Below are 11,221 nucleotides of genomic sequence, written 5' to 3' on the forward strand. Positions count from 1 at the left end.
CTCTCCTAACAAGACCAGGTTTTCCCCAGAAGCTTTGCCAATTATCTATGAAGCCCACCTCATTTTTTGGACACCACTCAGACAGCCAGCAATTCAAGGAGAACAGGCGGCTAACATGTCACTCCCGGTCCGATTGGGGAGGGGCCCAGAGAAAACTACAGAGTCCGACATTGTTTTTGCAAAGTTACACACCGATTTAATGTTAATTTTAGTGACCTCCGATTGGCGTAACCAGGTGTCATTACTGCCGACGTGAATTACAATCTTACCAAATTTATGCTTAGCCTTAGCCAGCAGTTTCAAATTTCCTTCAATGTCGCCTGCTCTGGCCCCGGAAGACAATTGACTATGGTTGCTGGTGTCGCTAACTTCACATTTCTCAAAACAGAGTCGCCAATAACCAGAGTTTGATCCTCGGCGGGTGTATCGTCGAGTGGGGAAAAACGGTTAGAGATGTGAACCTAAGAAACACACACACACACACAGAGGGGGAGAGAGAGAGAGAAAGAGACCGCAGACGAAAGACCCAACAAGATCTAAGCAGTTCTCAAGTCAGAAATATTTGCAGTGTTCATTCATTGAAAACTTTCTACCACTTATACAGGTCTGGGTTGCGGTTGCAGCAGAACAAGCACTTTCCTAGTGCTGTAACTCTTCCCAGGGGATCCTCAGGTGTTCCCAAGCCAGCTGGTAAACATAATCCCTCCATCTTCTCTTGGGTCTTCCATGGAGACACCTCCCAGTTGGACATGCCTGGAAGACCTCCCTGGGGAGATGACCAGGGGGGATCCTCACCAGATGCCCAAACCTCCTCAGCTGGCTCCTTCCGATGCCCGGAAGCAGTGGCTCTACTCCGAGTCCCTCCCAGATAACTGAGCTTCCCACTTGTCCCAGTCGCTTCACATTTGGCCTCAAACCTGCTCACTGCACATCTGAGGTCACTGCCTGATGAAGCCAACGGAATCACATCATCTACAAACAACAGAGATGCAACTCTGAGATCACCAAACTGGACACCCTGCAGTCCCTGACTTCACCATGAAATCCCATCCCAATACCTGCTCGGTGTAAGCCTGATCTTGTCAGATCTCAGAAGCTAAGCATGGGGGGTCCTGCTTAGTTTTTGGATGGGGGAACCTTTTAGGAACACTAGGGGCTGTGTGTGTTTCTCCTGGTGAACTGGAGTTGCGTCAGGAAGGGCATCCAGCGTAAAACTCATGCCAAATCCCAATGCGGCTCTGTACTAGTTCTGCTGTGGTGACCCTGCACAAACGGGAGCAGCTAAAGGAACAACAACAGTGACATTTATGATTGGAGAGATGAATAGGGTGGAGAGATGAATGTAGAACTTTAAAATGCTGTGTTTTAAGCACATTTAAGATTGCACAAATAATGTAAAGCAAATAATAATCTATATCCAAGTAATACAAAAAGATTATTTTTGAAATAAGACAAGATATTATGGACTGTGAGGAAAATTTAATCTCCTGGCACTGCCTGCTGATGCATGAAAACTATATTCAACTAACAGCAGTTGTTTGTTTTGCTATAAATGTGCGGCCACGTGAGTTTTATTTGTCTGATGGTGGGATGAAGCAGCAAGACTGCTGCTTCCCTTCTGAAGAAGATTATGCACAGAAAGCGCAGAGTTTTGCAGCAAAACATGGTGCAAGGGACAACAGGAAGAAAAATCAGAAAACCATGACAGGGTTTTCCAAAAATTCACTCAGTCCTGTTCTGCCAGTGAGTGGAATCTTACCCTGAGAATGAAATGTGACGTATTAGCTTCTAAAAATTTGTACGTTGAAGTCTACATTGACTAATGTGCACCTTGTAGATAAATCCGGCATCTTCTTTCAGAATTATGTCATTACACACAGGGTTTAAATGAAAATGAGACTTGTGTTGTGTGTTTGTTGGTGCTGCTGTTGCTGTATGTAACTTGGCACTTACCTGATGTAACGCAACACTGACATTCACACACTGTCAGGTATGAGGCAACACTTTGGCACAGAACATTGTGCATACTTTCTCTCTGCCTCTCCAAGTCCAAAGTCTGATCTCTGCCCAGCTCGGAGTGTGACCTCACTGTTTGCCAAGCGAAGCCAGGTCACTCTGAATTACCATGTGAAAAAAACACAAAGAGGATTTGTCAGCTGAGTATTTACTCAATCCAAAGCCAGTGCCTCTGTTGTCGATTGTAGCCATATATGTAAAGCAGCTCCCGCATGGCTGAGTTTAATGCTAAGGTTTCCTGAACAGAGGCGAGGCACAACTTGTTTATAACTCAGCATAGTTTGGCTGAAACTCATATCACTATCATACTATAATTTGAGCAACATCCGTCTGTTCCACTCATCCTCCCAAGTGCTTTGGTGAAGTTAAATGAAATTTGATATATAGATGACGGACAACCAAACAATTACCCTTAATGCTGCGTTTACACATAACGACGGTATGTCATGAATGCCACGAAGTATATGTTCTTGGTCACCTATCACGAATGTGATGATTCGGGCAGAGGCGTCAGGTGTCCTCAGGAACTGTTTCAACCTGTTACCACGCGTTGCGATTAATGGCATGTGTTAGTGGAGAATTATCAGGAACCATTACGCACGCTCAAGAATAATGTTCCACGTTGTTGCGTGGTATCGCGCGTAACAGTGCATCATTAAGTTCTGTCACATTGGGAATGAGATGAATTGTCTCCACACACACACCCATATTCATCCAACCGTCAGCTGCTGAACAATTCAGATTGCTCCAGTTTGTTCCTCAAAATCCACAGCAGAAGAACTTTGTGATTGCATGCTTCATTAGGCTCTGTGCCATGGAGTGGTGCAGAGAGGAGGAGGAGATGGAGAGAGCCAGATGTGTGGCTCCACGCGGCTCTCATCTCGCTTGTTTTCCCAAACATCAGGCATATGCAGCAGGTGGAACACCTGCAGGAGCTCAATGAGGAGCAGTGGAACGAGACTTTTAGCTGACTTGGCGTCAGGGCCGGCCCAAGCCTTTATGAGGCCTTAAGCAGAATTTCATTTGGGGGCCCCCCTACCATCACCTCAGCACCAGATGCCTCATTATTCCATAGGCTACACTGTTATGTGTGTAACGTACCCACAATCATTAGCATTATTTGTAATTATCTTACATCATACAGGTGTCATTCTTGTTTTTAACCTTAAAGGAGTAGCAAACTCATAAATATGTTTTAATTAACTTCTACATACAGAGTGATGTATAAGTATGGCTCATTAATTTAACTATGTGCAATGGTGTGCAAAATGTTCAATATGCAAATACAAAGTAGAATCAAATGACATTCACATTATCTTACACAAAAATAAAGTTGTAATCAAAATTAAATACTTAAATAATAAATACAATACTTAAAAAATAATCTCCAAAATGAACATAGGAATCCACAACATAACGGCAATGTGTGTGCATAGCAATGCACACACATTGCACTGGGGGCTATTGCTTTAACTTTAGCCTGCAAACCATTGAGAGCTGAGCTACTTTTCCCCACCTTTTGCACCAAATTAATCTGAGGAGTTGATCTGCCCTGCTGTTTAACTCTGTTTTTATTCATAAGAAAGACTATCAAATGGCTTCACCAAAATCCGGTCCACAACATTCAAATTGTCTGCCATTATGTGCAGCTCGCTACCTAGCCAGCTCGCTAGCTGGGACTGGCGCGAGGCTAGTGTGAAGTTTGTCCGCCTGTGAGTGCTTTGTGACGGTGGAGGAGCTCAGCAGCACCCGCTGCTGGGTAGGGACAGAAACTGCGATAGAAGTCAGAAAGAGTGATAGAAGTCAGTCTCCAAACACAAGCAGCTACAAAAAAACCCACCAGAAATAGAAGCTCGATTTGTCGCTAGTTGTTTATAACAAAGAAAATGCCGCTTGACATTTTAGGGGAAGCTGAGCTTCACTTGTAGAGCAATCGCCTCTGACTTTAAGACACCTCGTACACTAAACGAACGGAGCATTTCGCAAATAATGACAACAAAAATTGTAATATTGGACATGCAAACCTACCTTTGTCTTGTTGTTTTTTCTCGTCTTCCAACTTCTTTTTTCTTTTCTCCGCTCCAGAGGGATAATTTCTTTTCATGACTTGCACTCACTTCTTTCGATTAGTCATTGACCACCTGACCCAAGCGGTGCATCTAAATTTGCCCAACGGTGGCAGCAGCCAACAGGAGGCATCAATTAACCTAGTATTGGTATTTTGTCAAAATGAATTTATTTGTTTTCGGGTGTAATACAATTTCGTTTAAATTATTCAATATTATTTTAATTTCATGTATATAGTTACTTTTTTTATCACAACGTCTCGGTGCTCTCGGGGCCCCCTAGTGGCGTGGAGGCCCTAAGCAACCGCGTAGTTGGCAGCACAAATTCATTGTAATTCATTCCGTGATAACTGCACAAAATGAAAAGTGAAACGGGGGGGGGGGGGGGGGTCAGGGGTGGTTATGGTTAGGGTAGGGGGAAAGAGTAAGATTAGATTATGGTTAAGGTTAGGGTCAGGGGTAGGAGTAGGGTTAGGAACAGTGAGTTTAAAAAAAAAAAAAACCTTCACGAAAATTTGACTCATTTCGTCACAGGAGCACGAAAAAAAAAGGAAAAAACGTGAGACTGGGCTGGAGATTCTCAGTTCAAATCCCTGTCAGAATGGAAATTCACTCAGGGGCCTTGGGCAAGGTCCTTTATCCTTTTATCCCCAAGATGCTTCAAGTGTGTAGTGAGCACCTTGAAGTCCATTTACCATTCATTAACTCGGGGTATGCTTGGTACCACGTGGAGTGAAATTTTCATGCTAAAACGTGCAAATATTTACTCCAAATTGAGTACAAACTGACTGGAGTTCCCCTAGAGTTAGGGTTTGGATGAAGTTCAATACAAGTTTACTCAGAGTGCTTATCCGATTAAAGCAAGTTGCCCCAAGCTATCCCAATTTGAGTAAGAGTTAAACAGTTATTAGCAGTATGAGCAAGTTCTAAAAAAATTCTGAACATGTTCAAAACCAGTAAGAGTTTATCCAATTTTTTCAGTGTAGTATGCAGAGTTCTTCCTGAGTTGTAGATTTGTGCCAAGTTGCTACTTGGGGAAACCATTGTGCCAAACTTGGCCAGGTGTGGGAGCAACTTCACCCCAACTGGGAAACTGTTCAATGTGCCAGACATGATTAAAATTGCATGGTGAATTTTTTTTTTTTTTTTCTGATTTCCTCTTACACTTTAAAAAATAGACAAACTGAAGACTCAAATTATTCGTGCTTTGGTGAACCAGCAGCCTACATAGTAAAATTGCTGCCAACTTTCACAGAAAATATGATTTTGCTTTTCAAATGTTGATTTCAGTCTCCTGTGCTCATCATCCTTGCAGGTGTCAGCTGCTGGCGGAGATGGTAGAGGATGAGAAGGTTGCCATGGAAATTGCCCATCTCGAAGAGGAGTTTCGACACCTAACGGAGGAGAACCGTACCTTGGTGACTGTCCACAACGAGCGTGCCCAGCAGCTGGAGAGGCTCTGCCTGACCAATCAAACGAGGCAGGACTCCTCGTGACCTCTGACCTCTGCATAACCTCAGACGTCCAGATGACACCGGGCCAGGAAACCAAATCAGAAATAGAAATCTCAGCTAGCGTTGGTGCTGCATAGCTGTGGTCAGGGTATCGACTACGAAACACAGATATGATGTCATAATCAGTGTGACTGGTGTATAGTGACTACAAATCTGCTGTATGACACAAAGATAATAAGCTGGCTACTTCTTGTGACATATGATCTTGCAGAACCAGATGCTTTCTGGCTGTTGTTTATAGCTGTACATTTTCACCTACTGTGAATGTGAGCACATATTCTGACGATTCGTCTCAGGTGCTGTGGATTGGCCTGAGGCCTGTGGAGGGGGCCAAAGGTGGTACCATGTGGTCCAAATGTTGTGTATTCAGGAGTTGGTAGGGAAATGAGATGTCATGGCCATTTGTGAGGAACAGCAAAAAAGAAGAAGGGGAATTGTTCTTGTCACAACAAATATCTGCTGCAACACAACAGTGTAAGAGTTGTACATTTTTTCTGACAAAGCATTTCTTGCTCACTTGTCCAAGTGGAAATGCAAAAAGACAAAATGTGCCTTATTGACGTTGTCTATGAATAAAAATGCATTTTATTTAGACACCAGTCTCACTTCCTTAATTTCATTTCCCCAGTCTAGTGTTTTTATGTTTGTTGTCTGCTGACGATCATACTGTTGCAATTAAATGGAAAAGGGAACTCGATTTTTTTTTTTTTAATTGAGGGTTTAGCTCATACTAGAATTACAAAACATTTGTATGATTGGCTGCCTCAATTTTGTCACTCCTCCTTCTCTGATTGAGTGTCATTACATCATGTGACTTTAGCAGAAGTACTTTGTGTTCCTGGTAATTCTGATGTGCTTGACTTGCACTGTCATTACACTAATTTTTTTTAATTATTATCTAATTATGGCAATTATAAAAATATCAATTCACAAAATGCAAAGTGCAAAAATGCTGTGTATTTGTTTCTTATTGACTAAAATCATGTTGTGCAAAATTAGTTTTTAATCTGCTTTCTATATATAAATATGGTTGGAGTTTCACATCACATATCCTCAAAGTGCAGGACCAACAGACTGAAAAACTCCTTTGTTTCTCAGACTATCAAACTGTATCACTCGGGGGGAGAAGGAGTAACAGGAAGACAGGGGATGGGAAGGAGAGGAACAGTAAACCAGTAGCGAGCAGTATTTCTGGTATTTATATTTGTATTGTATTTACATTTTGCAAATTGTTTTTTATTTCTACTTTTGATACCCTGTGTGCTTCTTACTCTGTGTGCTGCTATACAATGCTGCTGGAACCTCAATTTCCCTGTGGGAGTCTTCCCAAGGGATTAATAATGTTCTATCTAACCTAATCTCTAATCTAATCAAAGTCCCAAAATTCTAGAACTACATGCAGAAATTCTCTTGATGTAACATAAATTTAGGCCTGAAATCAAACCTCATTTCAGATGTCTGTGATGTGTGTCACAGAAATCCAAACCTAGACACACAACAAATGAGCCAATCTGCACTCTGTATATTGTGCTTTTGGGTTAATTTTGGCTATGAATTTTATTTAAGACAATTTCACTCCTGAAAGTGTCTGCACCACAGCCTTTGGTTGCTTTGTGTTATTTTGCTGCAGGTATTTGGTGAATGATTTGACTGACTGGACTGTTCTCTAGGACATCCTGAAAATTTGCATGATCCCTACCTAACAAGTGACATTATGGTCGGCCTTTGTTCATGCTGTGTGAACTGGCGGCACAATGCCTGACTTCTTCACAGTGAATTCTGGCACTGTTCAGGGATGTGATCTGGCTGCTACTATGTTCTATATTTCCATGAACCAAGTATTGGGTAGGTTTCTGGAGAATAGCAGCATAGATACCTCTGTCACCAAGGAAATGCTTACTGTCCTTGATTTGTGGACAATGCTGTGGTCTTTGCAAAATCAATGGATGCCCTTTATAGCAGCACTTGAGAAGCTAAACCTGGACAGGAGTGTGTGGCAATGCCGGTATCTATGCAGGAGGACGAAGGTCTAACTCTTGAGTCCTGGAACTTCCCATCTTGCTGTATGATTGTGAGAAATGAATGCTAACCAATGACCTAGGGCAACAAGTAGATGTTTTTGGAACTAGTTCTCCCCAGAGAATCCTTGGGTATTGCTGAACACCAGCTAGAAAATGTTTTGCCATTTCACGCACTACCCTGATACAACATGATACAACATGTTTAAAGAAACCCAGCAAGGGGATGCTGACATTTCACTTAGTTGTGGCTGACAGATGGCTACTTTTGAAAAGTGGGGATAGGCCATATGTCTGCCTTGGTTTTTGCTATCCAGGAGCCAGGGCATATCTGTGGTGTGGTGGACTCAGTGATACTCAGTGATGAATTGACCCAAAGGTATAGTTGTTAAACTTGGGCACTAACCATTGACCTAAGGCAAAGACCAGACATCTTTGAAACTAGGTCTCTTTGAAGGATCTTTGGGTACTGATGGAATGACTTTGTCGGAAGGAGACACAGATGAAGCATACATCTTGCATTGTGAGGGAATGTCAACTACGAGACTATGATCCAGGTTGCAGGTATCTCTGTGATGAAGTTCCCAGCGCTACTACGCAAAAGACCAAGGGGAAGCCCACTTATCACCAGGCTTCATCAGATTGATCACAACTTTTAGGGACTAGATTAGTTGTCTGCCTGGGTAGTTTCAGTCCAGGATTAAAGGTATTTCTATCATGTAGTGGATACGGCACTGCATGGCACAAGCATGTGCTCCTTGACCTGAACTACTTTAAAGCAAATGTAGACATGTTAGGGGCCTCTTTTCCCTTGGTGCCAAGCAGCACAATATACAGTCCACATGTCATTGCACATTTCCAACTGTAGTTTTCATTTTCACACCCACTGCCCCACAGAAGTTTTGGTCATGAAAAAAGGCGTGGTCACAGTGCAGGTGGATTTCTGTTATGCAGCACCAGAAAGTGATTGTGCTACAGCGCACCAAAAATCGGGTCCAAATTTAAGACCAAATATTCAGATACTCCATATATAGATGTACAGTATCTGAATTGATAACCCATCCATTCATCCATCCATCCATCCATCCATTTTTCCAACCCACATATTCCAGTTAAGGGTCACAGGTGGGCTGGACCCTATCCCATTAGTTCTTGAGCAAAATTGGGATACACCCTGTACAGGCCACCAGTCCATCACAGGGCCAAGCACATTCACATTTTCTCTCAAACCTACAGTCAATTTGTAGCCACCTAGCCTGCATTTCTTGCTCACTTCTCAAAGTAGAAGTGCAAAAAAACAAAATGTGTCTTTTGCTTTCAAGGCAGTTGCCTCAGGGCTAAAGACTGAGACAGGTGCAAGGTTGCTAGAGTCACCATTGCCCTATTGTAAGCTGAAGGTCTTTGGTGATGGGTCTACAATCACTCCACCACTGTCACAAGAGGCGTTTCTGACAGACTCAACAGAGGAAAATGGGTGAATCTGAAATGGCATCCATTTGTCAAAAAAACAGAGGCACAAAATGGCAGGAAACTGGAGCACCTGGAGGGAACCCACACAAACACAGGGAGAACATGCAAACCTCTTACAAATTCATGTTATGCCCAAAACACACCCATGATGAAATAAGTGACTAACCTCTTTGCACTTTACTTTGCACACAGATTATGCAGCATGTAAATAATAAAGTGGAGTTGTGCACGGCCCAAATGCACTAACACAATGTGCTTTAGAAAGCACAATATAGATCGGATGGCCCATCTTATATATATATATATATATATATATATATATATATATATATATATATATATATATATATATATATATACACAGTGAGGAAAATAAGTATTTGAACACCCTGCGATTTTACAAGTTCTCCCACTTAGAAACCATGTAGGGGTCTGAAATTTTCATCTTAGGTGCATGTCCACTGTGAGAGACATAATCTAAAAAAAGAAACTCACAATGTATGATTTTTTAATAATTTATTTGTATATTACTGCTGCAAATTAGTATTTGAACACCCACCAACCAGCAAGAATTCTGGCTCACACAGACCTGTTAATTTTTCTTTAAGAAGCCCTCTTATTCTGCACTCTTTACCTGTATTAATTGCACCTGTTTGAACTTGTTACTTGTATAAAAGACACCTGTTCACACACTCAATCAATCACACTCCAACCTATCCACCATAGCCAAGACCAAAGAGCTGTCTAAGGACACCAGCACAAGGTTGGGATGGACTACAGGTCAACAGGCAAGCAGCTTGGTAGAAGACAACAACTATTGTGATTATTTATTAGAAAGTGGAAGAAACACAAGATGATTGTCAGTCTCCATCAGTCTGGGATTCCATGCAAGATCTCACTTTGTGGGGTAAGGATGATTCTGAGAAAGCTCAGAACTACACAGGAGGACCTGGTCAATCACCTGAAGAGAGCTGAGACCACAGTCACAAAGATTACATTAGTAACACATGATGCTGTCATGGTTTAAAATCCTGCAGGACAGCAAGGTCCCCCTGCTCAAGCCAGCACATGTCCAGGCCCGTTTCAAGTTCACCAGTGACCATCTGGATGATCCAGAGGAGGCATGGGAGAAGGTCATGTGGTCAGATGAGACCAGAATAGAGCTTTTTGGAATCAACTCCACTTACCATGTTTAGAGGAACAACCCCAAGAAAACCATCCCAACCATGAAGCATGGGGGTGGAAACGTCATACTCTGGGGGTGCTCTTCTGCAAAGGGGATAGGACGACTGCACCGTATTGAAGGGAGGATGGATGGGGTCATGTATTGCGAGATTTTGGCAAACAACCTCCTTCCCTCAGTAAGAGCATTGAAGATGGGTCATGGCTGGGTCTTCCAGCATGACAATGATCCCAAACACACAGCCAAGGCAACTAAGGAGGGGCTCCGTAAGAAGCATTTCAAGGTCCTGGAGTGGCCTGGCCAGTCTCCAGACCTGAATTCAGTAGAAAATCTTTGGAGGGAGCTGAAACTCCAAACCTGAAAGATTTGGAGAAGATCTGTATGGAGGAGTGGACCAAAATCCCTGCTGCAGTGTGTGCAAACCTGGTGAGAAACTGCAGGAAATGTTTGACCTCTGTAATTGCAAACAAAGGCTACTGTACCAAATATTAACATTGATTTTCACAGGTGTTCAAATACTTATCTGCCGCAGTAACATACAAAGAAATTATTAAAAAATCATACATTGTGATTTATTTAGATTATGTCTCTCACAGTGGACATGCACCTAAGATGAAAATTTCAGATCCCTCCATGATTTCTAAGAGGGGGAGAACTTGCAAAATCGCAGGGTGTTCAAATACTTATTTTCCGTCAAAGTGTGTGTATATATATATATATATAACTTTGTCACACTGATAAATATTTAACTTCAACATAATAGCATTCTGCTTCTTTTCTTTTAACAGTTACTATGCTTTGACACTTTGTTCTATTCAGTTTTTTCACCTTAACCTCTGAAATGTCTCCGTGTGTAAACGGAATTTTTTGGTTACAGCTTGTTAGTTTAGAACCGGGGTGGGATTTAGCGCAGACGGGAAAAGTGCTTGCTCATTCTTTATCAGCAGGAGTGCA

General features: G+C 42.3%; 1 protein-coding gene and 1 long non-coding RNA gene across 2 annotated transcripts in view; one reads left to right on the top strand and one right to left on the bottom strand.

The window, feature by feature from the left end:
• The window catches only part of LOC117517333, a 144,260-nt gene extending 140,154 nt beyond the window's left edge, over positions 1–4,106 (bottom strand). Inside the window, exons 1-2 of the long non-coding RNA XR_004562705.1 lie at positions 4,045–4,106; positions 1,954–2,115 (exon numbers count right to left, since the gene is read on the bottom strand). This is a non-coding gene — a long non-coding RNA (uncharacterized LOC117517333). The remainder of the gene's footprint in view (positions 1–1,953; positions 2,116–4,044) is intronic.
• Positions 1–6,190, top strand: part of map3k7cl (map3k7 C-terminal like) — a 103,792-nt gene extending 97,602 nt beyond the window's left edge. Inside the window, exon 5 of the mRNA XM_034178325.1 lies at positions 5,398–6,190. Within this exon, the coding sequence (XP_034034216.1) occupies positions 5,398–5,578 (181 nt within the window). The 3' untranslated portion in view covers positions 5,579–6,190. The remainder of the gene's footprint in view (positions 1–5,397) is intronic.
• Positions 6,191–11,221: the final 5,031 nt, after the last annotated feature.

The sequence above is a fragment of the Thalassophryne amazonica genome, chromosome 9, assembly GCF_902500255.1.
Source record: "Thalassophryne amazonica chromosome 9, fThaAma1.1, whole genome shotgun sequence".
NCBI lineage: Eukaryota > Metazoa > Chordata > Actinopteri > Batrachoidiformes > Batrachoididae > Thalassophryne > Thalassophryne amazonica.